The sequence below is a fragment of the Poecilia formosa genome, unplaced genomic scaffold (assembly GCF_000485575.1).
Source record: "Poecilia formosa unplaced genomic scaffold, Poecilia_formosa-5.1.2 Scaffold260, whole genome shotgun sequence".
In the NCBI taxonomy this organism is placed as follows: Eukaryota; Metazoa; Chordata; class Actinopteri; order Cyprinodontiformes; family Poeciliidae; genus Poecilia; species Poecilia formosa.
The window spans coordinates 610,691-637,497 of record NW_006800199.1 but is presented as its reverse complement, the minus strand read 5'-3'; the positions used below and the strand labels follow the sequence as shown (position 1 = coordinate 637,497).

The 26,807-nt window shown below is 38.9% G+C and overlaps 2 protein-coding genes across 2 annotated transcripts in view; both read left to right on the top strand.

Moving 5' to 3' along the window:
* Positions 1-20,232, top strand: part of grm2a (glutamate receptor, metabotropic 2a) — a 42,427-nt gene extending 22,195 nt beyond the window's left edge. The window contains exons 3-6 of the mRNA XM_007570419.2: positions 8,114-8,951; positions 12,449-13,512; positions 18,583-18,760; positions 19,767-20,232. Coding sequence (XP_007570481.1) covers positions 8,114-8,951; positions 12,449-13,512; positions 18,583-18,760; positions 19,767-19,840 — 2,154 coding nt within the window. The 3' untranslated portion in view covers positions 19,841-20,232. The remainder of the gene's footprint in view (positions 1-8,113; positions 8,952-12,448; positions 13,513-18,582; positions 18,761-19,766) is intronic.
* Positions 20,233-21,624: 1,392 nt separating this feature from the next.
* The window catches only part of parp3 (poly (ADP-ribose) polymerase family, member 3), a 6,941-nt gene continuing 1,758 nt past the window's right edge, over positions 21,625-26,807 (top strand). The window contains exons 1-10 of the mRNA XM_007570418.2: positions 21,625-22,123; positions 22,411-22,597; positions 22,682-22,807; positions 23,593-23,772; positions 23,880-24,009; positions 24,353-24,576; positions 24,662-24,817; positions 24,906-24,992; positions 25,072-25,249; positions 25,339-25,482. Coding sequence (XP_007570480.1) covers positions 22,427-22,597; positions 22,682-22,807; positions 23,593-23,772; positions 23,880-24,009; positions 24,353-24,576; positions 24,662-24,817; positions 24,906-24,992; positions 25,072-25,249; positions 25,339-25,482 — 1,396 coding nt within the window. The 5' untranslated portion in view covers positions 21,625-22,123; positions 22,411-22,426. The remainder of the gene's footprint in view (positions 22,124-22,410; positions 22,598-22,681; positions 22,808-23,592; positions 23,773-23,879; positions 24,010-24,352; positions 24,577-24,661; positions 24,818-24,905; positions 24,993-25,071; positions 25,250-25,338; positions 25,483-26,807) is intronic.

The following is a 26,807-nucleotide window of genomic DNA, read 5'->3' as shown; positions in this document are numbered from 1 at the left end:
TTTATTTTTGTTTTACTGCGTAATACTTTTAACGTGTAAATATAATGTTCGTGGCTGTCCACTGCTGATGCACGCATATGTCGGGGTGTTTCACGGAGCCGTGCCGGGCCATACACGTGTGACACTGAGTGGAGCTAATGACCGCTGCTTTGGGAATAGTGTTATTGCTGCAGACGCACACCCAGAGACAGTCTTCTGGGAAGAGGAGATGGGCTTTTCATGTAGAAATAATCATGACCATCCAACAAAGTAGGGCTGATATTTCCTGGATCAGGCCACTCTGATGTTGCCGCGTCTCTCTGTCTCTGTTTTTATCCCTTTGTTGGGCCCCAGTCCTAACCATCATTTGTGGAAACAAGAGCTAGAAAATAATTTCGCAGATTTGTTGTGTATGTTGCTCAGGCAGCGTCAACAAATATTCTCTGATTAATTTTAAAGCCACCGTGAACAAATCATTTCCCATATTCTCACTGTAACATAAATTAGAATACAATTTCTAAATAAGAATATATTTCTTGATCTTTCAGAGATGGTTCAGTTACTTTGTTTTAAAATTACCTGTTACCTGTTGCTTTCACTTTTGCTCTTCCAAGCCTCTTATGTCTCTCTCTTCTGTGTCTCTCGCTCTCAAAAAGCACATTGAACTATTGCTGTTTCAGCACAAAACACCCCATCAAACTCAACAGATGTGAACAGCTTGCACTCTCTTCCCTTTCTCTTCACATAATAAAAATTGGGTCATTGTTTTGCGTCCCGGACAGAGGGGTATGTGCTCCATGCTGTCGCCCTACACCGAGCACCAGGACTCCGTCGCCCCCAGCGTAGCAGCTGACTGCATTACGCTGTCCTCATTACGCCCCGGGTACATGGTGCAGTGAGCACAGGTCTTCTTACAGCGTTCCTGTGCTCTTTTTCTAAAAGCAGGCAGTGCAACAGGTTTCTTTTTCATCTTCTCTTCTCCCCTTGCAGCTTTCAAGATGGAAAATATTTTTACACTGGCTGCAAGTCGCAAAAGGCACTGTTCTCTGAGGATTTAATGTGTGTTTTTATTATTCTGGCTGAAGTTGTGACAAAATGTTCTGAGACAAACACAAAAGTCTTGAATCAAAATGTTATTAAAATATTTCTCATGTGTTTCTATAGCATGTTAAGTTCATTAGAAAGTATTTTGTAAGTTTGAAAAAGCTATTTTGAGTTTCTTAGCAATTAAGATTTTGAGTTTTTTGGATATAGACCAAAAATACCTATATTTTTATGCCTGAGCATGACGAACATGCTGGACACGGACGTTCATCATGTAGAAAAAACACAATTCATCAAAAAAATGTATCACTAAGTTTCTCGTGGGAAATATTTTGATAGCACTCTATATCTTCACACATTATTATTGCAATGCCCATGCACCATTTGCCATTTAATTATTTGTAAATAAACTGTTTCTGACTTATATTTACAAATATACGCTTATTTTTACTTTTATATTTTAAGATGTTTTAATTCATGTTCAGTTATTTATGATTTTGCAATCATTAGTTTATTCATTCAGTTTTACACAGTTAGAAAGGGATTACTGTAACATGATAAATCAGTAGATCAAAACACAACGTGCTTTCGGTATGAAAGATTCTAGTAAAGATGGAAATGTCGGGATGTCTGCAGAACATTTTTCTTTTTTCTGCAATGTCCCAAAATGACTGGAAGTACTGAAGCTGCTAAGAATGTGATCCCGATTCTTTTCCAAAAAGCTTTTGCAGCGCACAATGTGCATGTTTCTCTTTTTTTTGTTAGTTTTTTGCCTCTAAGGCTCCTTTTCCTGGTCTGGGGTTCGGTCCGACTGTCTCCCATCAAAATCATCTAGTTGAGCATTACAGTCAGCTCAAGGAGCAATAGACGAAGGTGTCCTGGTCTGCTGAATCCCATTTTCTTTCAAATCATTTGGATGGTTGAGTCCATGGGCATTGCTTGCATAAGGAAGACACGCCACCAGGATGTATTATGGAAAGAAAGCAAGCCGCCTGTGGATGAAGTGTGATGCTTTGCGGCAAGCTTTTGCCAAAAGATGCTGGTTTCTGACTTTTTTGACGGTGGAATGAACGTCCAAAAATCGAGAAACAATGGTCCACAGAACAGAGTAAATAGTCTTCTTCAAGATTCGATGCATGGTTGCCACTAGAAATCCAGATGTTCACTGTCTGTTAAGAATTAGGGCAATTCTAAGGACAGAGTGGAAAACCTCCTCATTGTTAGGTGGTCACCTCATGCCTAAAAGCCTTTAAATATGAAAGCTACTCTGCTCAAGATTCACTTATTCTACAAAGTGAATAGCATACATATCTAAAATGATGAAATAAAGAAGTATGAAAAGCCAAACCAGTGAAGGAGGACAGGAGAAAAGCCCAATTGAAAAAGCACGCACAAAAAACAAAACAAAAAAACTGACAGTTTGAATAACAAAATAAACACTCTCCCAGCTTCGATGATAACTTGCAGCTTTTGTCCAGAGGTCGCAGAACCAATTGCAAGCAATAAACACAAGGAAAGAAAGAAAACAGAAACCTATTTACTGCCAACCATGACTTTATACATGACACATCTCCACCTTTTTCTGGCGATACACTCTCTGATGTCATGCAGTTTACTCCTCTAGCTTTCTGCTGTCCTCTTCAATCGTATCTCTTGCTCCTTTGAAGTCATCAAAGCAGAGATTAGTCAAAGAAAATCTTTGCGTTGTAGTGGCCGGTTAGCTGATCGTATTCTACACTGTAACATTTGGCAATAATAATTCTATCCTGAATGATTCAGGAGGATTCTGTATTTTCATGTCCAACAGTTCAGCTTGATTATCCCCATCACTGTCACATGACAGACTCAGTCTTCAGCATCCCGTTGATGAGTTTTGGCAGGTTGGAGAGATTTGGCTCTTTATGTAATGCTTGTAAAGATCTAAAGGTTCCCTTATAAGCATCAGTGTCTTGTCTGTCACTGCCTCACAGCCTTTTGAACATGGCTTCTTTTATAAGAAGATTAGAGCTCTGTTTAATGTAACCATATAGAAATTACTCACGCTGTGCTGCAAGCAAAATTCCTGCTTTATGGATGAATGATTAAAAAAAAAAAATCTTATCCTGGTGTTGAATGATATCGTACACGGACCACTAATGATTTTGCTAATCGTCTCAGGTATTTTTTTTATTTCTTTTTCATGACAGTAGTTTGGCTTTTTTCCGAATGTATAATAGAAAATAATATGTTATGATTTAAAAATGCCTTTTCTAAAGCTTATTTGTTAGTTTTTATTTCTATGAAAAGCAAATATAATCCGGTACAATCTTTTCTAACCAGGCTTAACATCCTTTCAACATACAACAGCATTATTTACAATCATTTTATTTAGTGGTATTATCTTAGTTTTGTACAAAATCATTTTACTATAAAATTATATAAAGAGAAATTTACAGACATTTGTTGGAAAAACTAGCATAAAAGTACAAGTTAAGGTTTTCTGCAGTCTCCACATAATGCTGGGATTAAACTTTTTAATCTACGTGCCATGCTGGGTGAACGCTGTACATCTCCTTAAACACACAATATTCATAGTAGAGCATGGTGGTGGCAGCATGATGCTGTGGGGGATACCTTTTCTTATCCAGGGACAAGGAGGCTGGACAGAATTGATGGAGCAAATTACAACTCCAATCCTGAAAGAAATCCTGAAAGAAAGCCTGTTAGAGCCAGATAAAACACCTGTGGTTTATTTTACAGCAAGACAACAATCCTAATCTTGGAACCAGAGCTGCAATGAAGTGTCTCAAATGAAAGCGTAAATATGAAATGTTAACTTTATGTGAAACCTGAGTATTGGCTGAAAGACTCCTGAGAATAACCACTTCTAAATGCTCAAAAGATACTTATGACACTACAAGAAGGTATCCAAGGCAACGTATTAATTATTTTATAGACCAACACGAGCAAAAAAGAAAATATTTTTCTACAGCCCTTTGTAGGTTCAATAAAAAAAAACCTTCCTCTCCTTTTCCTGCTTTTTTTAAAACATAAAATCAAGGAACATAGACCGAGTAGAATTGGATTTTTTTTAATACTTTAATAAAGAGCAAGAAAACTGAACCACTCAGACATTTTTGGGCATAAATTCCTGCTGAAATGCTCTCAACAATCTTACAATGGAGTGAATAATTTCTGAAAAATGCCATAATCTGAAAGTTACAGTTAATGAACTCCTTGGAGTCAGCTCTGCTACTCGTACCGAACAGGAACGCACCAAATGTACAGCTGAGCCGCATCAGCATCCCTCGCTTATTTTAAAGAGACCATTCCATTATTAAATAAATGCTTCTTTACTTTTTGTTGCACTGCTCTCTGTATTAAAAAACACTTTGCTGAAATATACCAGTCTTTATTAGTTATCCAGCTATTTATTAGAATTTCTGTCAGATTTTCTTCTGATTCTCAGCTGTCTGAGGAAAAAGACTGATAACCTTTGTGTCACACTGTCAGATTTGAAATAATGCGCAATAGTCATAATAATTACAGATTTAATGTCATACAGTGAGAAAAAAAATTATATCCTTTTACACAGTGAATATAAATAGCCGGTTTCAAATCTTAAATAAAAAGAAAGTTCAAAGTTTAGATATATTGTTCCTTTAGACTGTAAAAAGAAATCTTTGTAGAAAAAAAAAAACTCAACAAGAATAGTACTTATTAAACTTTCTCCACTTCCTGTCACACTGTTCCCTGCAACTACTCTGCAGGCCAAACCATTAAAATGAATCAGTAGTGGTGACTGATGTGTATACGTACAGTACATGTGACTGTGAGTAGAGAAGTCGTCTTCCGATGTTTTGAAGGTTGTAGGTTCGATTCCAGCTTCATCCTGTCGCGTGTCGATGTTACCATGGGAACAGCACCTGCCCACCGATCTCAGCGTATAAATATGTGTGTTCATAAGTGTGTATGGCTGTAGTGTGAAGGGGCTTTGAGCAGTCAGTCTGACTGTAAAAATGCCATGTAAGTTCAGCCCATTTACCGTTCTTCAACAACATCTCTTTCAAGTTAAAGCTTAGTAAGGCATCTATCCACTCATTTGACACATTTCATCCAATTTTAACCCCATAGTCCACCTTTCATTAAAAACAAATCAATAAATCCTCAAACTTTACCTCTGATCAGATCTCAGTAGGGATTCATTTTTGATAATTATAATCTTAATAGGAATCACATTTTTCTGCCACCCTCATCCTCTTTCTTTGACAGCAGTTTTGATCAATACTGTGTCTGTTTTTCAGCGTCGGTGCCGACAGCGGTGGCAGCGCAAGTCAAGATGCACTGAACAGAATGTTAAATGAGACAAATATGACCTTTTTTCCCGGCGGTTTACGCTCTAAAGCACATAAGAACACAGCCACCGTTCCTCACACCTCCACACAATCCCTTTCTCTGTTAATACTGACAGAAAATACCGCACACAAGGGACAGACAAACTCCTAGGAAACTGGTCAATCTTATCCAGCTTTTTGACTCGCGCTGTTACTAAAATTCACCTCTGGTGGCTAAAAGTGAAACAAAACTGCCACAAATTACAAAACTACTTCTGTGGTTGGACAACAACATCAAAACAAACTTTTCAGATTTGATCTGACCTTTTTTGTTGTCTGATGAATCATAGTTTTAACATTTTCCTAATAATTAAGCCTGTTTAACTATTAAAATTCAAGGACTGCCTGTTAACAGATCTAAGTGTCCTCAGTAATTATTAATAATTTATGCCTTGCAACCACATTGTCTTGAACCCCAAAATAAACTATTGTACATTTTATAGTGTCACTAACATGGTAGATATGAAAAGTCCAATTGAAGGTTTGCAGATGCGAAACAGAAATAAAACAGTTTGATGCCATTATATCAATGATAAGGACTGAAAATCTAAAATGGCATTCGCTGAAGGTAGCTAAAGCTAAAAAAATAAAATAAAATAATAACCAGTATAAAGCAGAGTCCAGGAGAACAGATGAACCAGCAAAGAACGATAAAAACTCGTGAGATTATGCTGAGAGGAAGTGGGGAAAGCTATTCAATGCAGATGTGATCAGGGGATTAGGAAGAGATGTGAAGGAGAGCAAACAGGCAGGCTGAGGGAGGATTAATAATAATGGAACAGGGAGCAAAACTCTACATAAGGAAACTGCAAACCCAGGGGGGAAAGACCTGATGATAATCTGAAAGACATAAATCCTAACGCAAGAATAAACCAAGAAACTGAACATAAAGAATGCCAATAAAAATGCAAAAGTGAATCTGCACCATATGCAGAGGATCCAGTCCTCAGTGGAGTTACCGCTGGTTCAATTACTGATCACACACTGCATGTCTTCCCCTTCTCTCCTCTCTCTTCCACCTGTTTGGCTTCTAATAAATGAATGACACTAAATGCTTAAAAACATGAAGTACTTTAAATAAACGTCTGATTGTTGAAGATATGTAATTTCTAAATCATATCAATCAAAAAAATGCAGACTCTGTTTCCTAAATTATTCAGATTGATGTGCACCTAACACGACCACGCTCATTTACGCCACCTTTCAAACCACAGATATGTGCAAATGTTCTCATAGGTAGCAGCATTTCTGTATGGTAAGAGGCTGGTAGCCGTTGGTTTCCATACACATCTGTATCAGGGCTACCAATAACTGAGAAGCGTGCTTTCCATCACATTATGCTGGGCGGTATTAATTTATTGTCATGAGATGATTATGGAAAAAAAAAAACTCGTTAGAAGCTGTAAGAACAGAAATTGGTTTTGTGAGTCTTCGTAAAAGGACTGAGTAATCTGATAATGAACAAAGTAATCAGTGTTAATGTCACTTGCCACTTTTGATTACAGTCTGGTTTCTTTGTGAAAGAGTGAGCACGCTGCCTCCAGACGCCGCTTCGCAAGTTTAGAGAGGCTGTCAAAGTAGTTTAAGGAAAGACAGTAACTGTCACAGTAAATGTAATTATTATGCTGTCTGCGCTGCCAGCCTTTTTTCCAGCTGACCTAAAACGCTCAGGGGGGAAATAAACTTTTGAACTCATTTGAAATAATCAGTCATGTGTTTCACTGATCTGTCTAATAAACTTGACCTTAAAATACTTCATCGCAAAATAATTAAATGTTGCAGATGTGTGTCGTCATTCTTTTCCCCACACCACTGTCAACCCAAATTGCAGCTAAACTGAGGTGCTTTTGCAGCTAGCGTTGCTGCTCTTTGGTAATTGATACAGACTGAACTGAGACTGCTCAATATTTTGTCGGTGTAAAGTTCAAAATGAGCTGAAAGGCGTTCCAGAATCAGCTGAGTGACGGCGGCATTGACGAGTCAAGTCGACTCGAGTTTATTTGTGGAGCACATTTCAGCAACAAGGCAGTTCAATGTGCTTCACACAAAACCTACAGTTTTTCAAATCTCTAGAAGATGACTTTTTCTGGTTTTTATTTTATTTTATTTTTTACATAGCTGTAGATTAAAGTTACAACTGTCAACGCTTCTCCTGTCTCACTCATAATTATAGGCAAAAGTTGAGTTGGTGATTCCAAAACATAGATGTGAAATGGAAATATTCTTCGAATGTGAATTTCCTTCTGAACCCTCTTTGAAATAACTCATCGGCATTCAAGATGTGTTCTTTAAAGTGCGCTTCTCGGAGAGTCGACTTTAGCTAAACCGTAAGTTGATGTTCTTTTGAATGTATGAGTCTGGCTCCCCTTAGGCATCCAAAAATGTGCCTGAAGCAAAAACTAATCTGCAGTTTCTTCTCTCTCCCGTATACTGTGTCACAACACTGACAAAAGCTCTCAAAAAAAAGAAAAAAAAAAATAGGAAAAAATAGGAAAAGTTTCAAACGTCCACCTCTAAATGGATATTTGGGTGTATCATATAAACTACCGATCAAATAAATTTGACTTTTGGGTCGTAGTAGCCTCTGCAAAAATGCGGAGAAAGGCAACATCTTTACAAGGTGCTGTAGCATTGTTAATGAACAAGATTTATCTAAACTGTACAAAGGTTGGTATAAACCTAACAATCATTGTTTGATGTGTTCTATTTTATTACAGGTTGCAAATCTCCTGCGACTTTTTCAAATCCCCCAAATCAGCTACGCTTCTACAAGTGCCAAGCTGAGTGACAAGACTCGCTATGACTACTTTGCTCGCACAGTGCCCCCTGACTTCTACCAGGCCAAAGCCATGGCAGAAATCCTGCGTTACTTTAACTGGACCTACGTATCGACTGTGGCCTCTGAAGGTGACTATGGTGAGACTGGTATCGACGCCTTCCAGCAGGAGGCGCGCGCTCGACAGATTTGCATTGCCACGTCGGCCAAGGTGAGCCGATCGATGAGCCGCTGGAGCTACGAGAACGTCATCCGCTCCCTTCAGCAGAAGTCCAACGCCAAAGTGGTCATCCTGTTCACCCGCAGCGAGGATGCCCGGGAACTGCTGGTGGCGGCTAATCGGATGAACGTCACCTTCACCTGGGTGGCCAGTGATGGCTGGGGGGCGCAGGAGAGCGTGGTGAGAGGAAGTGAAGCTGTGGCAGACGGGGCGTTCACTATTGAACTGGCTTCTTATCAAATCCCCCACTTCAACCAATACTTCACCACTCTGCATCCATATAACAACACCAGAAACCCCTGGTTCAGGGAATTTTGGGAAAACCAGTTCCAGTGCAGTCTCCATGACCTGGTCTGTGGAAAACACTCACTCCACGAAGTTCCATTTCAGCCAGAATCTAAGATCATGTTTGTGATCAATGCTGTCTACGCCATGGCCACTGCCTTGCACAACATGAGGCAGGCCTTGTGCCCAAACTCCACCAAGGTGTGTGACGCTCTCAAACCAGGAAATGGACGCAAGTTTTACAGGGACTACATCTTGAAAGTCAAGTTTGATGGTAAGTACAATTTTTATTAAAACAGTTAGTCTAAAAAAATGCTCAAGACACAAGTTAGTTAATATTTATGCTCAGTTAGCATCAGTTAGGCATAGCATTATGACTTCTTCCTATTGGTGTCTTTGCCCCCTTTATTTGGTTGCACTCCTTAAAAGGCTGTCACTGATAAAACATCCCTAATCTGTTGAGGTATCCTTTAATTTGTTACCCTTTAAATTGCAAAGTTGAGCTCCACTGATTGGAAATGTTTGTACCTAAAACTCATAGACTCATAAAACTCTTTGTGAACCGTGTTGTTGGGCGTATTATTCTGCTGAAAGAAGCTGGAGTCATCTGTTTCCATGACCGGGTGTTCATCGTCTACAATATAGTTTAGGTAGGTATAATATGTCAAAGTGACATCCTTACAGATGACAGCACTCGACTTTCTGTCTCCACCGCTTTACTCCTTCCTGTACGTGATGCATATGCCTGAGGTTATCCAAATAATGTTACAGAAAACATGATTCATCAGAACAGACCACATTCTTACATTGCCCAAGGGTCCGATTCTGATGTTCACATGTCCAGTGTTGGTTCTTTTGGCAGTGGACAGCGGTAAGAATGGGCACCCTGACAGCTGTGCAGCTATGTAGGCTCTTATGTAACAAACTGCAATTCGCTGTCTATTCTTACACTTTTCTATTACAACCAACTTTTACTTGCTTAGCAGTTTGAGCTGTAGAAGCTTTTCTATTAGACGGCGCTGACCAGCCTCTGCTCCCGTTTCCCTGTCGCTGTTTCACCTCTCTTCCTTTCTTGCACCACTTTTGATGGACGCTTAGAGCTGCGGACTGGGAACGCCCCACAAAAGTTCTGGAAATGCTCTGACTCAGTAGTTTGAGCATTTGCTTTTTTTTATGCATTTTTCTTGCTTCTACAGCAACTTCAAGGACAAAATGTTTCTTTGGAACATACTGTCTTTGAAGCAACAGATACAATTCCTAAGAAATAATCAGTGTTATTCACTTCACCTGTCAGTGGTCATAATGTTATGCTGAATCACTGTGCAAAGGTATTCTTCATCTTTTATATTTTTCCTCCGACCTGCCAGACTTTCTTTGCCTTGTAAGCTGGTGCATGGCAATACTTCTCATGTCTTTCGAAGTCTTCCAGACGATTGTCAGAGATGTTTTTTGTTTGTTAGGCCACTTCAGTGTGACCCAGGAATCGTTCAGGCATAACATTTTTCTAAAGCCCAAAGAGTAAATGTGCTGTATCTCCATATAGCAGAAAACCACAGAAAAAGAACCAATGCAAAATTGGACATTTAGGCGCTTTTCTGCAGCAACCTGCCACAAAAATACAATTCTCTAGAAACTTTTTTATACTAGAAGCATAAAAAATGCCAAATAAAACTCAGTTTGACATAAGATAGTGTTTTAGAACCAACAATTGAATTCTAAAGTGTTATTTTCAGATAAAATTAATTACCTAAATGATGGTGCATTTTGAGGTCCTGTCAGGTTTTCTTTCCTGGTTTTTAAAGAAATCAAGTTCATCCAAATAAGTCCAAAGAAAAACTGAAAGTCATTCAAAACGTGTTTGCAAAGCACTATAAATGTTTTGTGTTTGGGTTTAATATCTGCTGTGTTCTGCAAAGTTTGAGGAAACTTAATTATGTTTAGTTATTCTAACATCTGGCCAACTCCTTTGTGTATTAAGCCTCAATGTAGGACATTTTAATCTTTCCATATCCAATTTGCACATGCCAAATTAGATTAAAGGAGTTTATTAATTGCACCAATTTTATGTGAAATATTGATTTAGTGGCAAGCGGATTATACATATCCCTCCACTGCTGCTGCAGATCACTTTTGTAATAATTTAGTTAGAAAAGATGAAACAATTTCTCTCTACTCCCTAATGTTGTGGTGTTTGTTTATACATCTGAACAAAAGCCTTCAACTGAACGTCTCAGGCACATCGACACTTGTTTTCATTTTTTTATAGACAAGTAAAAAAATAAGAAAACATGTAACTGCTTCTGCATTGGCTCCTCCACACATTGCAAATGATAATCTTACCTATTCAAATGCTCTCACTTTTATGAGGGCTTTGGGTTATCCTTCGATTTATGGAAATACTGACATTTTCAGTGATGAAAAATAAAGGAGGGGGTAGTGTGCTCTTATCCAGCTGTGCTTTTCTGCTCTTCACATTTTCTAAAAAAAGAAGGAAAAAAAAAAAAACATACCCAGAGGATTTGACTATCTAGAGGCTTTGAAGTGGATTAAAGCCCTTAAATTAGTGGTATCACAGCCCTCTGAGGAAAAGACAGGTGGACCAATAAACTCTGTATATGTATTAAATAATAACATAAGTGTGATGTAAACACGAGTTTACAAAAAAATGACTCAATGTAAGCAAAATGACCCCCTAACATTGTGTGACTTCCTAGTCATGCAGATATAACTATGCCTTAAACATTGCAAATAATAGTACCGTACTAAAATAGTGATTCCAGTTGTAACTTTACTCAACATCTATCATTTTTAATAGTCACATGTCAATGTTTTCTATAATTTCTAAAATTTTAAGGCATTTTCGTGTCTTGTTTCAGAAAAGTCTGTTGGACAAAAAAGTTCTGGGCATGCCATAAAGTCGCACTAAGTGTAGTTTTGTTGGACTTTTTGGCATGCTATGAGTCATAACTAGCTTCAATCAGCTCAGACTCAGCTGCAATAGGTGAATATGTAAACATGCAATATGGTCTCATATGTTTGCAGATGGTTTCAGCAGATGAAGAGATGTACCTTATGTCAAGTCAAGCATCTGGGGAAGGATGCAAAAGCACAGTCTCCATATTTATATAAAATGTGCTTATAGAATGAATGACAGAGGAATTGGAAACAGGTCTTTTTTTAAACTCAATATATTGAAATAACAAAGCGGCCTGGGATAACCCCTTTTTTTTATTTGGCTAAAAGTTAGAAAACTGTTAGGAAGTTTGTCTGGATACATCTGTAGACAGAACTTTAGTGAGACAATAAATTATGTGTTTGTGAAGAAAAAACTGAGCATAAACACATTTGCTCTATCAATATTATTAAATATGATGTAACTTGCTTCTAGCCAAGTCAGAGAAGATAAAATAAAATAAATCATATAGTTATGAAGCAGTTGTCAGTATAACTATTGCTTATATAAATAAGAATGTTGTATATTTTAAAAGGTATTCCAAAACTGACAAAGAAACCTTGTATGCTGTAGAATAACAGTACTTTGACATACTATGTGAGAGCTCCTACAATATGTTCTGTCTCAGTAAGAAGCTATGCTACATTTAAATGACAAATTCTTATTAGAAATGATACATGCTCTACAATGTGTCCTAAACGTCTTTAAATTAAGTATTCTTTGTGACTGACTCCTGGTTTTGTGTTTGTGCTCTGCTTGTTACTCTTTGTGCAACAGCCTAACACTTTTTGTCTGTCCTCTCTTCTCTTTCCTTTCAGCGCCCTTTCGTCCCCCTGACACAGAGAATGTAGTTTGTTTCGATGCCTTTGGAGACAGCGTTGGGCGCTACAACATTTTCCACTACCACAAAGAGGGCGAGCGCTACGTCTACCGCAGCGTTGGCTACTGGGCTCAGAGCCTGACCTTAAACACCAGCCTGATTCCCTGGTCTGGCCACGTCGTGCCCACATCCCAGTGTAGCGACCCTTGCAGGAAGAATGAGATAAAAAGCATGCAGCCTGGGGACGTGTGCTGCTGGATATGTATCCCCTGCCAGCCGTACCAGTACCTTCAGGACGAGTTCACCTGTGCTGACTGCAGCTTCGGAGAGTGGCCTCTGGCCAATCTCACAGGCTGTTACGACCTACCTGAGGAGTACATTCGGTGGGAAGACGCCTGGGCCATTGGACCTGTCACTATTTCCTGTCTGGGGATGATGAGTACACTATTTGTCATTGGGCTCTTTCTTAAAAACAATGAGACACCTGTAGTAAAGGCCAGCGGACGTGAGCTCACCTACATCCTTCTGCTGGGAGTGCTGATGTGCTACAGCATGACGTTCATCTACATTGCCAAGCCTTCCACAGCAGTATGCACGCTGCGCCGGTTAGGCTTAGGCACCTCATTTGCTGTGTGCTACTCAGCGCTCCTCACCAAGACCAATCGCATTGCTCGGATTTTCAGCGGAGTGAAGGACGGCGCCCAGAGGCCTCGCTTCATCAGCCCAGCCTCCCAGGTTGCCATTTGTGGCGCTCTGATCTCCTGCCAGCTGGTGGTGGTGGTGGTGTGGATGTTGGTGGAGGCCCCGGGTGTGAGGAAGGAAGTGAGCCCGGAGAAGAGAGACATAGTTACTCTTAAGTGCAACAGCAAAGACTCCAGCATGCTCGTGTCGCTCACCTACAACTGCCTACTCATCATCCTCTGCACAGTCTACGCCTTCAAGACCCGAAAATGTCCGGAAAACTTCAACGAGGCCAAGTTCATTGGGTTCACCATGTACACCACCTGCATCATCTGGCTGGCCTTTCAACCCATTTTCTATGTCACTGCCAGCGACTACAGGGTAAGTTAAACTAGGTCGTATGGGCATTCACGCGGTCTCCTTCTTCTAAGATAACATATCTTTTGCATTGCATTCAGCATGTGCTGCGGTTACCATTTAAATTTTTTGTTCAGATGGTTTAGGGCTCTTAAAATCTGAGTGGAATACATCCCTGTAGATAATGGCTTCCTCTGTGCTGGAAATTGTATTTTATATGCATCGGTGCAGCGCTTGCTTAAAGCCTGTCTGCTCAGAAGGTCTTGACTGGGGATTGTGGTGAAGTGTGTTGAACTCAGAAACCCAGAAAGGAGAAAAACTAACAAACAGGATACAAAACGCACCAATTAGCCCCACAATAATGCTCTTAATTAACAGGCTTCAAATTCCCAAACGAAACAGGATCCTATTAAAACATGTATGCAATAAATGGAGGATATGTCAAATGCCCAAACACCCAGATCCTCTTAGGGAAATAACAAATTCAATCAGATTAGAGATTCACTATGACTGAGCCATTATAATTCCAACTATTTAAAACATAAAATATGCTGCTTAGTTGTGCCCCTTCAAATTTTAAAGATGACACTTCAAGCACTAAAACTCAACTCTATGTGAGATAAAAATAAAAGTAGTAATGCTGGCTTTTAAAAAAAACAAAAAAAAAACAAATCAAATTCAAAGTTATGCACCACTTTAACTGTTTTTCAAAGAAAGATTCATTGACTTGGAGCAACCTTTTGTCAACTCTAAAATCTGTTCTGTTTAGCTGAATTGAAAACCCTCTGAGCTGAACTTACCCTCCATGTTGTACAACACTTTGGATGGACAAACAGTTAAACCAGTGTTTGTGTTTTGCATAGGAAGATTGCTGGTGGCCTTCTATAAATAGTAAATGTCCTGTAGTTGTTTGGCCCTTTATCTAGTCCAAGAGACTCCAAAATGCTTCACACTACATTCAGCCATTCACCCACACATTCACACTCTGATGGTAATGTGATAGTTAATAGTTTTATCTGACAATAACAACAGAAAGGAAGCCTGGCAACAGGTTAAAGGGTCATTAAAAAAGTGTTTCTGTACAAAATGTCAGTCTCCTGCACTACCTAATTTGGAAACATGATAATTAAAGAAAAAGTCAAGAGTTACCTATTGCAGATATGGTGTAAGCTATTAACGTTACTTAAAATATTCTGACCTTTCCTCTATAATATGCGGGTCCATACTAGAATATTTTTCTCAATGCGTCACCTGAAAAAATGCTTAGCTTTTGAGTTATATCTGACTCAGAATTCAAGGTTTAACTAGTGCTCAGATATTTTTTTAGACACACACACACACACACACACACACACACACACACACACACACACAAACAGGTAAACTGATAAATACATAAATGTGTTGCTGAATGGGTGACAGCTATCTGCAGGCACAGAGAGATGAAGTGAATTGGTAGAAGTCCTGTCCTTAGTTGCGAGAGATTATCCCTCTGGGATCTCACCAGCACGCAATGAAAGAGAAACAGGAGAGAGGAAAAAGGCGACGGAGCCTCCTGACACAGCTGCCTCTGCAGAAACACGGAAAAGGCAGGCAAGACCACGAAGGCTAAATGGGAACTGAATGTCTCTGTGTGTCCCCGTGTGTAGCTGTGTGGAATGGAGTGTGAAAGACTGGGGTGCTGAGTCCCAGCTGTGCTCCCTCTATCCTGGGACTTCAGGGATGCTCAGAGGAAAACCTTCCTCTGGCCCCTTTAGGCAATGTAATTCACAGCTTGAATGGACTCATTAGGTGGATGCAAAACCCCTCTTTGACCGATGAATAATTACTGAAGCGACTGAGTTGGCGGAGAGCCTCTAGTTTTCACAGGCGGTGACACGTTACCAGTGTTCTCCTGGTTTTTACAACCCCACTCAGATTGTTGTCACACCCCAGTGGAAATCTTCAGCTGAATAACAAATACAGATTAGATTGCAGTCAGCCAAGAAATGGTAAACAATGCTAAATACAATCTGCAGAGCCACGAATGGCACATTTGATGGATCACATAAAATAGTGGAGAGTTTCAACTGGGGGTCTCCCAGAATGAAAGTGCTGGTAGCTGTTGGATTTAAAAGTGAATCACAAAATATTCTGTGTGTACGATCATCAACCCAGTGTGAACATCACTGTGTGTTTCTAATTCATCTTATCGCTGCAACATTACAAGCAGAGGTAGATCACTCTATGACTGCTACATAGAGGCGATACAGTATTAAGCTTAAAGTTTGCATCATCAGGCACCTTGGCTGCATTAGAGCAAAAAAACTTCGAGAAGAATTTACAGTCATTCTCAAAGTGACTTAAAAGAGGAACCTTTTTTGTATCAAGACTTTTTAAAATCATATCCAGAAACCTTCGTGATATAAGAGGTTTGTTGTTATTCTGCCATAACTTAAGGTTGTTTGTCTAAATGCCTGTCGGTACATGTCAAAGTGTCGCTAAATATGAATGCCTGTTTTATGATTTTGAATTTTGCTTTAAATGATCTATAATTGGTTTGTAGTTCCTCATAGCTATGAATATAAATTATTCATAACTATAAATTTGTGACTGATATATTAAAATTTAAATGCAAGCTTGATTTCGTCCTTGAAAGGTTTTTTTTTCTGTTGGAAACCTTGAGCACAGAAAGTGCAGTTTCCAGCTGGGGAGAGTTTTCATTGAACAAGTTCGGTTGTTTACGAGTTGATGTCTCTTTGCTGGTTGAAGAACGAATCAAAAATAAATTGCATTTCATTTCTCTTATTAGCAGCTCGGTGCAACAAGGTCTCCAATTTCTCAAATTCTGCCTGTAGCCGATTGACAGGCCTGTGGCATGCTCTCTCCAAGAAGATGTCGGTTCCTGTGTGCATTTAAGCCGTGACTCAGACAAACACGGAGAAAAGACATGGAAAACAATCCATTAATATTTTCTTCCTCATCAATTGGACCAAAGATTGATCAGCCAAACACTTTGTATACTTATCTTATTCAAGTTTTATCTAAACTTGCTCAATGTCAGTCATTGATTTTTATTTTTATTTTTTTTTTTAAATAAAACGGTTTCCTACTTCATACGCAATTTGATTTAACAAAGTTCCAAAGTGGGAAACCAACCAATAATTTAACAATATGGGACAAATAAACCAACCAACACCTTCCTCCACAGGTAGCCTTTCAGACTAAAACAACCGTGAGTGTTGAGAATGTTTCTAGAGGACGAGAAGCTAAAGTTGGCTCAGAGAGAGGTAACACAAAACCCCATTTCAGGCTGCTCTCTTGTCAGCATGACGGTTCACTAATTGCTGGTTAACAGTTAAACTGATTTACTTTGAGTTCATTCCTCCTTTGTCCTCTCTCAAACTCACCCTTTAAAATAATTTTTGGTCGCTAAAAAGTAAACAAACCCTTTCTTTTAAACTTCAGAGAGGAGAAACTTTTTCTTCAGCTTGGGATACAACTGAGTTTAGGAGTTGTAATAAACTTTTATTTTGTAATGGGTGTAACATAAACTGTGCTTCCTGACAAAAAAGAGAAGAATTACAGAAAGATAATAAACGACTATACATAAATAATAATTGAAAATAATGCATAAAAGCTATGAACCTGAAGGTTTTTTCTTAATCTCTACCTTTCTAAACAGTTCCATTGAGCAGCAGCAGTAGTAGTAGTGATAGTAAGAGTCAGAAGTTTATATACACTCATCAGCAGCTTTTAATGCATTCGAACCATTCTTTTCCAGTGTAGAGTGATGATACAACTTCAATCAACTTTAAAAACAGCATCTGGATGCACAAGTTTCGTGCTAATTATCTCTCATCCACTTAAGATGCAAATGATGTATACAGGCCATTTACTGTACAGAAGCCTGGGCACTGAGGATGACTAAATGATGTAGGTTTGGCATCATTGTCTTGTTCAAAACACCCAACTTTATTCAAATTTCAACCTTCAAAGCCAAACTATCACCCTCGAGCAAAGGTAGTGGCATCAGGGCGTTGCACAAACAGAGTTGAGTAAATAGGAGCTCTTCAAATGATTCAACTTGATCTTAGTTTAACAGCCAAATGGTTGAAAGTTAAGCTCTGTGACCCAACAGGACGATGAGCCCGAAGTTGCATCAAAACCAGCTTTGTAATGGATAATGCAGACCAACATCAAGTTTCCAGAAGGACCCTTGATGTAAATGTCCGACTGGCTCGGTAACACTTTATTTGAAGGGGGTTGAATAAGACTGACATGACACTGTCATAAACATTCAGCTCCAGCACACGGCACTCCTAATCACAGGACGCTGTGTGAAAAGTAAAGAGGCTCAATTAAAATCCAACATCAGTTCACTTCAATCTAATTCAACAATGTTCAACATAATCCATTAAAAATAGAAAACTTTCAGCATTTATACGTAGTATTAACAGTAACTATGCTTCTATAAATTAAGTAAATAATTGCAATTCTCCCGCAAAACCATGTGATAAATCTAGGGAAGCTGTTCTGCTAAAAGCTGCTTTTGTTCACTTGCTGCTTCCCTGATATTATCCTCACGGCAGAACAGTTGGTGCACAGCGCTGCACTTGGTGCTCACACCATTTTAATATCAGCATTAACATTCTGGGTGATAACAAACACCTGCTGTGGTTCTTGTGAAATAGCGCGCTTGGCACACACCGTTAAAATGCTGGGCTGTATCCTCTTGTTAAGGCGGGAGGAAAAAGGCTGTGAAGGGGTTGGAAATGATGGAGCAGACTGAGTGGAAACAGCAGGGCGAGCACGGTGAGGCAAAAATGACTGAGGGTTAAGTTGCTGATTGACAAACAAATAAAACGTTATAACTCGCGATGTGCAATTATAGGCGGCGTCACGGATGTCATCCGGTTTCTTTCTCGGTTTCACCTTTCTTTGACTCTAAAATTCAAAAGACGTGTTTACTCCTGGGTTTCCTGACTTGGGGCTTTTTGACTGCATTGAAGAAATGTTTGTAAGAAGCAAAAAAAATGTCTTAAAAAAAGTATTCACACTCCAAAGTTTTTGGTGTTTAACAGGGAATCTTTTCATCCCTTTTTCACCCTGCAGGTGCAGACGACCACCATGTGCATCTCTGTCAGTCTCAGTGGGTCTGTGGTGCTGGGCTGCCTCTTCGCTCCAAAAATCCACATCATCTTGTTTCAACCTCAGAAGAATGTCTGCAACCTCCGAGTGGCCACCACCCGCTTCAGCGTCAACACCGGTCCGGCCTCCAGTTTTTCTCAAGGTATTGTCGTAAAAGAATAAATAATAAAAGCATCTAATTATTCGGACCACTGGGTGTGAATGGATTTCAGAACTCGCTCCGAGTCGTGAAGAAGCCAAGCCTCACGATCATAAAAAGATACGTTTAATAAAACAAAGAGATGTTAAACGAGATGAGACAGCAGTCTTAGGTGGGTGATAAAGCTGATAATCTGGTTATTACGCCAAGTGTTTGTTGTTTTTACACTTTTCTTGCAAAAGAAAGTGTTTTTTTTAAAATCCATTTCATTCCTTCAGAAAATTGTCAGAACATAAACGAAGCACAAATAAAGCCAGAGGGACACTGATGAGATAATTATCTGGTTTTACATAATTTCAGAAAATCAACTTGATATTAATGTTAATAAATGTGATATATTCCACTGAATGTAAATTAATTGAGTTGCTAAACTTCCAGCTCGTTTGGGAGACGAGTGATTTTCTTGATTGTTATTGTTGAAAAAGTGTCCAGACCCCTGTCACATCACAATTCTAAGTTTCAATGTAGTTCTGTGGGATTTTCTGACAAACGCACACAAAGTAGCATATAATCATAAAAAGGAGGAAAAGAAAGAATGGTTTTCAGTAAAATAAATAAACACAAATCTGGAAAGTGTGCCAGGTATTCAGCCTGAATGTTTGCCAGATATTTCATGCTTGATTTCATCTGGTTGGAGCACCTTTGTTCCCATGTTTGCTGTCATTTATGTTCCTGTGTGATTTTGGAAAACTTTTCCAGATTAAGCAGATTCTTGCATTTGAGTCCACAGTAACACACCCAGAGCAACTTTGGGCCTTCTGGGAGTTTCTCAGATTAATGCTGGATTACCTGTTTAGCTGATTCAAAGCAAGTCAGTTTAGGCTGGTATATAAATAAAAAAAAAACAACAACAACTAAACACTAGGGATTTATCAAATGCTGCATACATTATCTGGATAATTATTGTTCTATAACAAAAATCTTAAGTCTTTTTTCTTTGCTTTTGCAGCGTCAGCCTCTAACGTTGTTCCGACAGTTTGTAACGGACGAGAGGTGGTGGACTCCACAACGTCCTCCTTGTGAAGATCAAGTTGGGTTTATTTATATATATATATATATTTTGCCAAGTCTTGTAAACAGAGTAATATAATCACTAGTCCTGAATCAGGTGTCTCAGAAACAGACAGGGTCACGCAGGCGACCATCCTGACTTTGTTGTCCTCAGAGTGCTGTGAGTACAAATGTCCCAATTATGTCATTTTGTTCTTTGACTCGTAGCAGTTTTGAAGGAGATGCCAATAAAGGAAATTATAGCTCTTGTTTTTTGGAGATTCTACTTGCAACAATGGCGTAAATTATAGTAAATCTGTTCAATGTAATATATTCAAGACGTTTTTAATGTAGAATATAGTGGACCAGTTTGTGCTTTTCTTGTAATTTATGTAAATAAAATGTGTTTTTTATAAATAGTAAAATTTGTTTGCAATTTGTTTGACTTGTCCACCCTGTATTGGTCACTTAGAGTGATGGTGGTTGAAAGTGATGTTTGAAAAGAAGTTGGAAGGAGAAGAAAGTCAAACCTTGAGCATTGCATTTAAGTTACAATTTTAACAGTTTGATTATTCAAAAAAAAAAGTATTTTTGCTATGCAGAAACACCATTTGATAATACGACATCAACATCCAACAAAGCCATCCAGAAACACCTCCGTAGTTAGTGGCAGTGGGCTGAAGAGACTGGCGCTGTAGGAAACACGGCCAGCCCAGATACGCTGCTTCACACTGCCATCTTGTGTTAAGGTCTTTCTATTGTAAATCAGAAAACAGACTATAACAATATGGTTTTCCTGGAAAATTATTTTAAAAATTTGCATGATGGAGAAATTACAATATCATTTAAAATAGTTGTTTTCATATCCAACAGAAAATATTCTCTTAATTTGCAAGTCTTATGCTCTAATGGTACATACACATCTGTAGAATGATTTAGTGATCTGCTCTTGAAACTTGATGTGCACAATATATGAAACTACCATTTTCACATTGTCTGACTTTAATCAGACTAAACGTTTTCTGTTTTAGATTAATTAGGATTATTAAAAAATAATTAAATGCCAGAATAATGGCACAGACAATTTTTAATTACTTTCATCAAAGTCGAAAGTTTAAACCAACACCTAAAACAACACGTTTCCTTTGTGACATCATAAAAAAAAAAAATAATAAAAAAAAATAATAATAATAATAAATCAGCCAAACTACCTGGAATCTAGTTGGAAATGAAATGCGGATTTCAATTTCCTGAATTTGTTGTTTTCATCTCACAAACAAATATAAACGGAAAGCTTGGGAATGTACAGACATTCACCATTCATGAAGGAGACAGATTCTGTATCCCAAAGACAAACATGTTTGTGTAGCAATCCTAGAATAATAAAAAAAAAGACATTGAGAAGAAGCTGGTGAGAGAGCACAGTGAAAGAAGTCAAGTAACAATTTTGACCACTCACAGACGAAGAAGCCAAATTACAGTTTGCAAACGGCCCCAAGAAAGACAAAGTCATCTTTTGGAGCCATGTCCTGTGATCTGTTGAAATTAAAATGGGCCATTATCACTATAATGAAAAAAATAGGGAAGCTAAAGAGCCCTACAACACAACCCAAGCTGTGGCAGCATCATGCTGTGGGAAGGTTTTGCTGTAGTAGTGACATGTGCTAATCAAAATGTACATGGCATCATCCGGAAATAATATTACATGTAAATATTGCAAATAAACAGATTCTAATCGTATTTTGCATAGTTTTACAGTGCAACAGTTCTGCAAACAGAACTCTTAATTTTTATTTCTATAATTTTAAATTACTTAACTCATTTTTTTTTCTTTAATTTTGCGGAGATACACTTCCATGAAGCTAACAGTGTTTCAATCTGTTAATTTTTCTTCATTGTTCAAACAACATTTACTTCTGCCCTTAATTCACTGAATAAGATATACATAATAAGATAGTGGTGAGAATGTTGCAACAGACTGATTAACATAACTGGGGGAAGGAAATTGAACAGCATATGCATTTTATTTATTTTCAAAGGGAGAAAGTTCAAAGTTTCGATCCGTCCATAAAATGATTTTCAGGAAAGTCACCTCTTAGAAGCGGTTCAGAGTTTGACCGCCAGGTGGCGACCGCGGTGAAGCTGACTCCAACGGGAGAAAGATGAGAGAAGTAAAGTCCCACCTCTTCCTTTGGTGATTCCCTTGAATCAGAGAAACAACAGGAAGAGTGTTTTTTTTTCCCGCAGGGAGTATTCGCCGACTTCACATTTATCATATTACAATATTAACCCCGATTAATATTGTTTTTTAAAGAGGTAGGTTCCTTTTTCTGAAATATAGATTCATGTCTTTTTTATGATAATTCGTGTTAAACTGAGGAAGCTGCAGCTGTTGAAAACTCGTTAAAACTAATGTTTTATCTTGCCATTGACGTCTTATTGCAGTTGTCGAATGGTCAATAACACGGATAGCCCAAATAATGTGTAAACAGCTTGAAAAATAAGCCTGTCAGCTTTGATGTCCAGCGAAGGGGCGAGTCGAGGCATGTTCCTGCTTGTCCTGGCAGCACGTCCACTAATAAGCGTAGTGAGTTTCTGTGCAGGTTTTGCAGCTTGAGCATGGCCCCGAAGAGAAAAGCCGCTAAAGCTGTCAAAGCAGGTGGGAAAAAGGCGAAAGATGAACCCAAGGATGCCTTCACTTCTACAAAAGAGGCGCTTCTGGCTGCAGGATCACAGGTTAAAGACAAAAGGAAGGTGGATGAGCACTGTCAACTTGTTTCATCCGGAGAGGTAGAGAAATAGCACTAATATTCCATTTATTTTATCCATGAGTAATATTGCAACTGTGGAAAATCTTATGTGTCGTCTCCACAGGTTCACGAGGACTACGACTGCATGCTCAACCAAACAAACATAGGACACAACAACAACAAGTTTTATGTCATCCAAGTTATTAGAGCAGAAAACGCATACTTCTCATGGAACAGATGGGGACGAGTGGTAGGTTGCATCCACCATAATTCAATTAATCCCAGCTAAGTTTATTTACATAAAGACAGTTTACAACTGGTGTCATCGAGGCATTTTACTGTCGGATCAAAGTCGTATGCATTCTAGTCCGATGCAGATTTATTTCCAATTCATTCTGATACGATTCTGTCACATTCGGATTTAGTTATAAGGAGTTCAATTTGACCCTAGTCATAGTACAATCAGTTGATGGCAAATTCACATTGACACAGTCGTTGACGTTGCGGAGAACTCTCCACATGCGCAATGTGGCGACAGTAGAAGGGAATGTCTCCCTTATAACAGGAAGTTGAGAGGACATGAAACCTAACACTCAGATTCTTACCAAATTTAAGATTTAATTCGTTTAGTAGGGACAAGGCACATTAATTAATATTTATGTAAATGTGCCATAATTATTTTTTCATCCATTATCCCTGAAGAATAGACCATGTTCTTTATTCATTCCATTTTTCCTCAGCTGAGTTTTACAGCTGGCCTCTGCAGTGGCTGATGATAGCATTTGAGCTATATTAGAGAAACAAAAACTCCCTGAGCAGTGGGCAACATGACAATTGGAAAAGTCAATTTAAGATTGACATTTTGACAGGCTGCCAGGCTTACAATACTCAACATGTAGCAATTAGCATAGCCATCTGTTTTTCCTGTCTAACTCCTGGAACTTGTTTATTTGGGTTTGATGTGACATCCAGATTCACCATCTGCGACGCTACTAATGATTATTACATTCAACATTTTTCTGAATCTGACCTCAGGGGGAAGTAGGACAATCTAAACTGACTCCATTTGCCAACCTGGAGTCAGCCTTGAAGGACTTTGAGAAGAAATTTAAGGACAAGACAAAGAACAACTGGAGTGACCGCATGAACTTTGTCTCTCATCCTGGGAAGTACACACTGATTGAGGTGGACGGAGAGCAGGACGCTGAGGTCAAGGTATTGCAACAGTTTATTTCTGAGCAACAGGAAGCTTTGAGTAACTCGTTGTTAATATTTTATTTATATCCTTAGATATATTTTCAGATGTACTTTTTGCTCCACAGGTGGACACTGTTGATGCAAAAGTCTCAAAAAATGTCCTCCCATGCACTCTTGATGGCCCAACACAGAATCTTATTAAGCTCATTTTCAGCAATGACATGTTCAAGGAGGCAATGAAATGCATGGATTTAGGTAGGTTTGTCTCACTTAACCAACCATTTTAAACTAACTGCTTCCTATAACTTTGGGTAGGTTAAAACACTGTTATGCTACATGCATGAAAGTTTGGTTTCAAAGTGTAGTTAAGATCTACATGATCAGGTTACAACATGCAAATGATTAACCATTGTTAGAAACAAAGGTTCACCTTGGCTTCTTCTTATCTTTGCATATTAAAATGTAGGTCTGATAAGTTTTTTTTTACTCTTTTCAGAATAGTTCTGTTTTTTTGTGGGCATGTGTTTATTAGCACAATAAAGATATTAAAACCCCTGATTTGACCAGTGGTGTGTGTACATGGTTTTTATTTTTACAGACATCAAGAAGATGCCTTTGGGTAAACTCAGTAAGGCCCAAATAGCAAAAGGCTTTGAAGTTTTGGAGGAGATCGAAGCTGCTATGAGCCAAAAAGGTGGAAGAGGACGCCTTGAAGAACTCTCATCAAAGTTCTTCACCACAATTCCCCACAACTTTGGCAGGAGCAGACCGCCAGCCATTGACACCAAAGAGATTGTTGAACAGAAGAAGGAGATGCTTATGGTAAGATTTTCAATTAGAGTGATTTCTTGTCTTTTTTACATAAAGTTTTGTCAGCTCTAATGTCCGTTTCAATGTTGTTGTTCAGGTGCTGGCAGACATTGAGCTGGCCCAGACTCTGAAGTCAGAAACGGAGAAGGCTCAGGATGAGATGCTGGAGACGGTTCCTCATCCCATCGACCAAGACTACATGTCTCTGAAATGCAAGCTCTCCTTGCTGGCCAAAAATACAGAAATCTATAAGGTATTGTGTCCTAAATTAGCATTATTGACTGCTAAAATAATTGTCATGTTCCAATTACTGAAGTATCTCATGCCTTTTGCATTCAAAGATAATCGAGAAATACATGAAGTCAACTACGTGTAGCTATAGCAAGCCAAAGATACTCAATGTCTGGGAAGTGGACCGAGAGAAAGAGGTGTGAGGCACTCCTGCCATTTTTGCACTTATAGTGAAGGAGTCCAGAAGTCTTTCAACCAACACATTGTGACTTTCAGGGAGAACGCTTCAGTGAGAATGAGAGTCTCGAGAACCGCCGCCTGCTGTGGCACGGGACAAACATAGCGGTGGTGGCAGCTATCCTGAAGAGCGGTCTCAGGATCATGCCCCATTCGGGGGGCCGTGTTGGCAGCGGGATCTATTTTGCCTCTGAAAACGCAAAATCTTTAGGTTACGGTAAGAAATCTCCTAAGAAAGCAGTTTCTTTGAATTCTTTTGAGATCATAGTATTGTACTTAGCTGAAATGCATTTCACTCATTGCTAGTGCGTCCCTCAAACAACACTGGAGTGATGTTTCTGAGTGAGGTAGCTCTTGGCAATGAGTTCACCATCACCAGAGATGACTGTACCTTGAAGAAGGCTCCTGCCGGTTATGACAGTGTGGTAGCACGAGGCCTCATGGAACCAGGTAAGATGCAGTAACATACTACAAATTTACAAATGACCTTGCTCTTAAGGTCTCTTGGTGTTGAAGTTATGCTTTTAATCTTTGGCATACGAAAGATCTTCTTGCTCTTATTCCAATATTCACAAAACAACATGGCAGCAGAATTGATGGCTTCTTTAAGTTAAATTAATATATCAAGAATTTGTCAGTCATTAATAAAGTTGATCAGTCTCGCCTGTTTTTTTGAAAATAAAAAAAAACTATTTAAAGTTTCTTTTCTCCTTACTGGGTTTGATTTTATTGGAGAATGTAAATAATGGACAAAGAGATTTGCAATCAAATTAATTACACATAACCAAGGAGCTATACATTTTTTTTAAATCTGTGATCTACACCATACATGTGAATGACCATTCAAAACTATAATGATTACATTGAATAAATGTCTTAACCTTTTTTTCAATAAATGCAATACTATTTTGGAGTAAAAAAAAAAGGTTCTTCTTTAACAAACTCTAAGAAAAAGAAATGTGAAGTATATTTTGAACAAAAACAAATATGCAGCCAAACATGATGGGGCTGAACAGACCAGGTGTTGACGGGGTCGACGTAGCATTTTAATCTGGGAGTTTTTGTCTCACTCATCTTCCTGTTCTCAGGACAGAAAAACAGAATCAAGCCTTATCAGCCAATCAGAGACTGAATTTAGCAACATGTGACCATGAATTGATTAATAGTCAAACAAATGTTGAGTTAGTTTTTGTTATTCAGATGTATTCTCAATGTAATTAACCACATGTAAATCGTCTAAGTCAGTGGTTCCCAAACCTTTTCTCCTGGGTCCCCCCAGTGGTTTCTAAACTATTTCTGGGCCCCCCCTCTGGCGTACAAATAGCTGTCTGGTTGAACGATGTGTGTGAGCAAAGGGGGTGGGGGGTGGATTCTTAGAGACTCCCTGTTGTACTCAGCACAGGCTCCAGACAAACAAGGGGGGGAATCAACTTTTTGGGGGGCAAAATGAATCGTAGCTGAACATGGACAACACCACCAGCAGCCTACAAGCTACTTGTTAAGCTTAAGGTGATGTATTGATATTAGCTAGTCATCTTTTAGCTAACAATACCTGCATCCAACAGCTTAAAAACTGTGAAAAGTTCTTGGCGTTTTGCTGGTTTGCTGCCGTGATTCTAACACAAACCTACGTAGCAGCAGCAGCAGCAGGTCTCCTTCACAGGTGTAAACCCAGCGGGGGGGCCTAGCGGCCATGTTGCGTTTAAAGGCAGCTCGGAAAAACAGGTTACAACATGTTAACAACGGATTAAACAGTTTTAACTGTTTATAAAAGT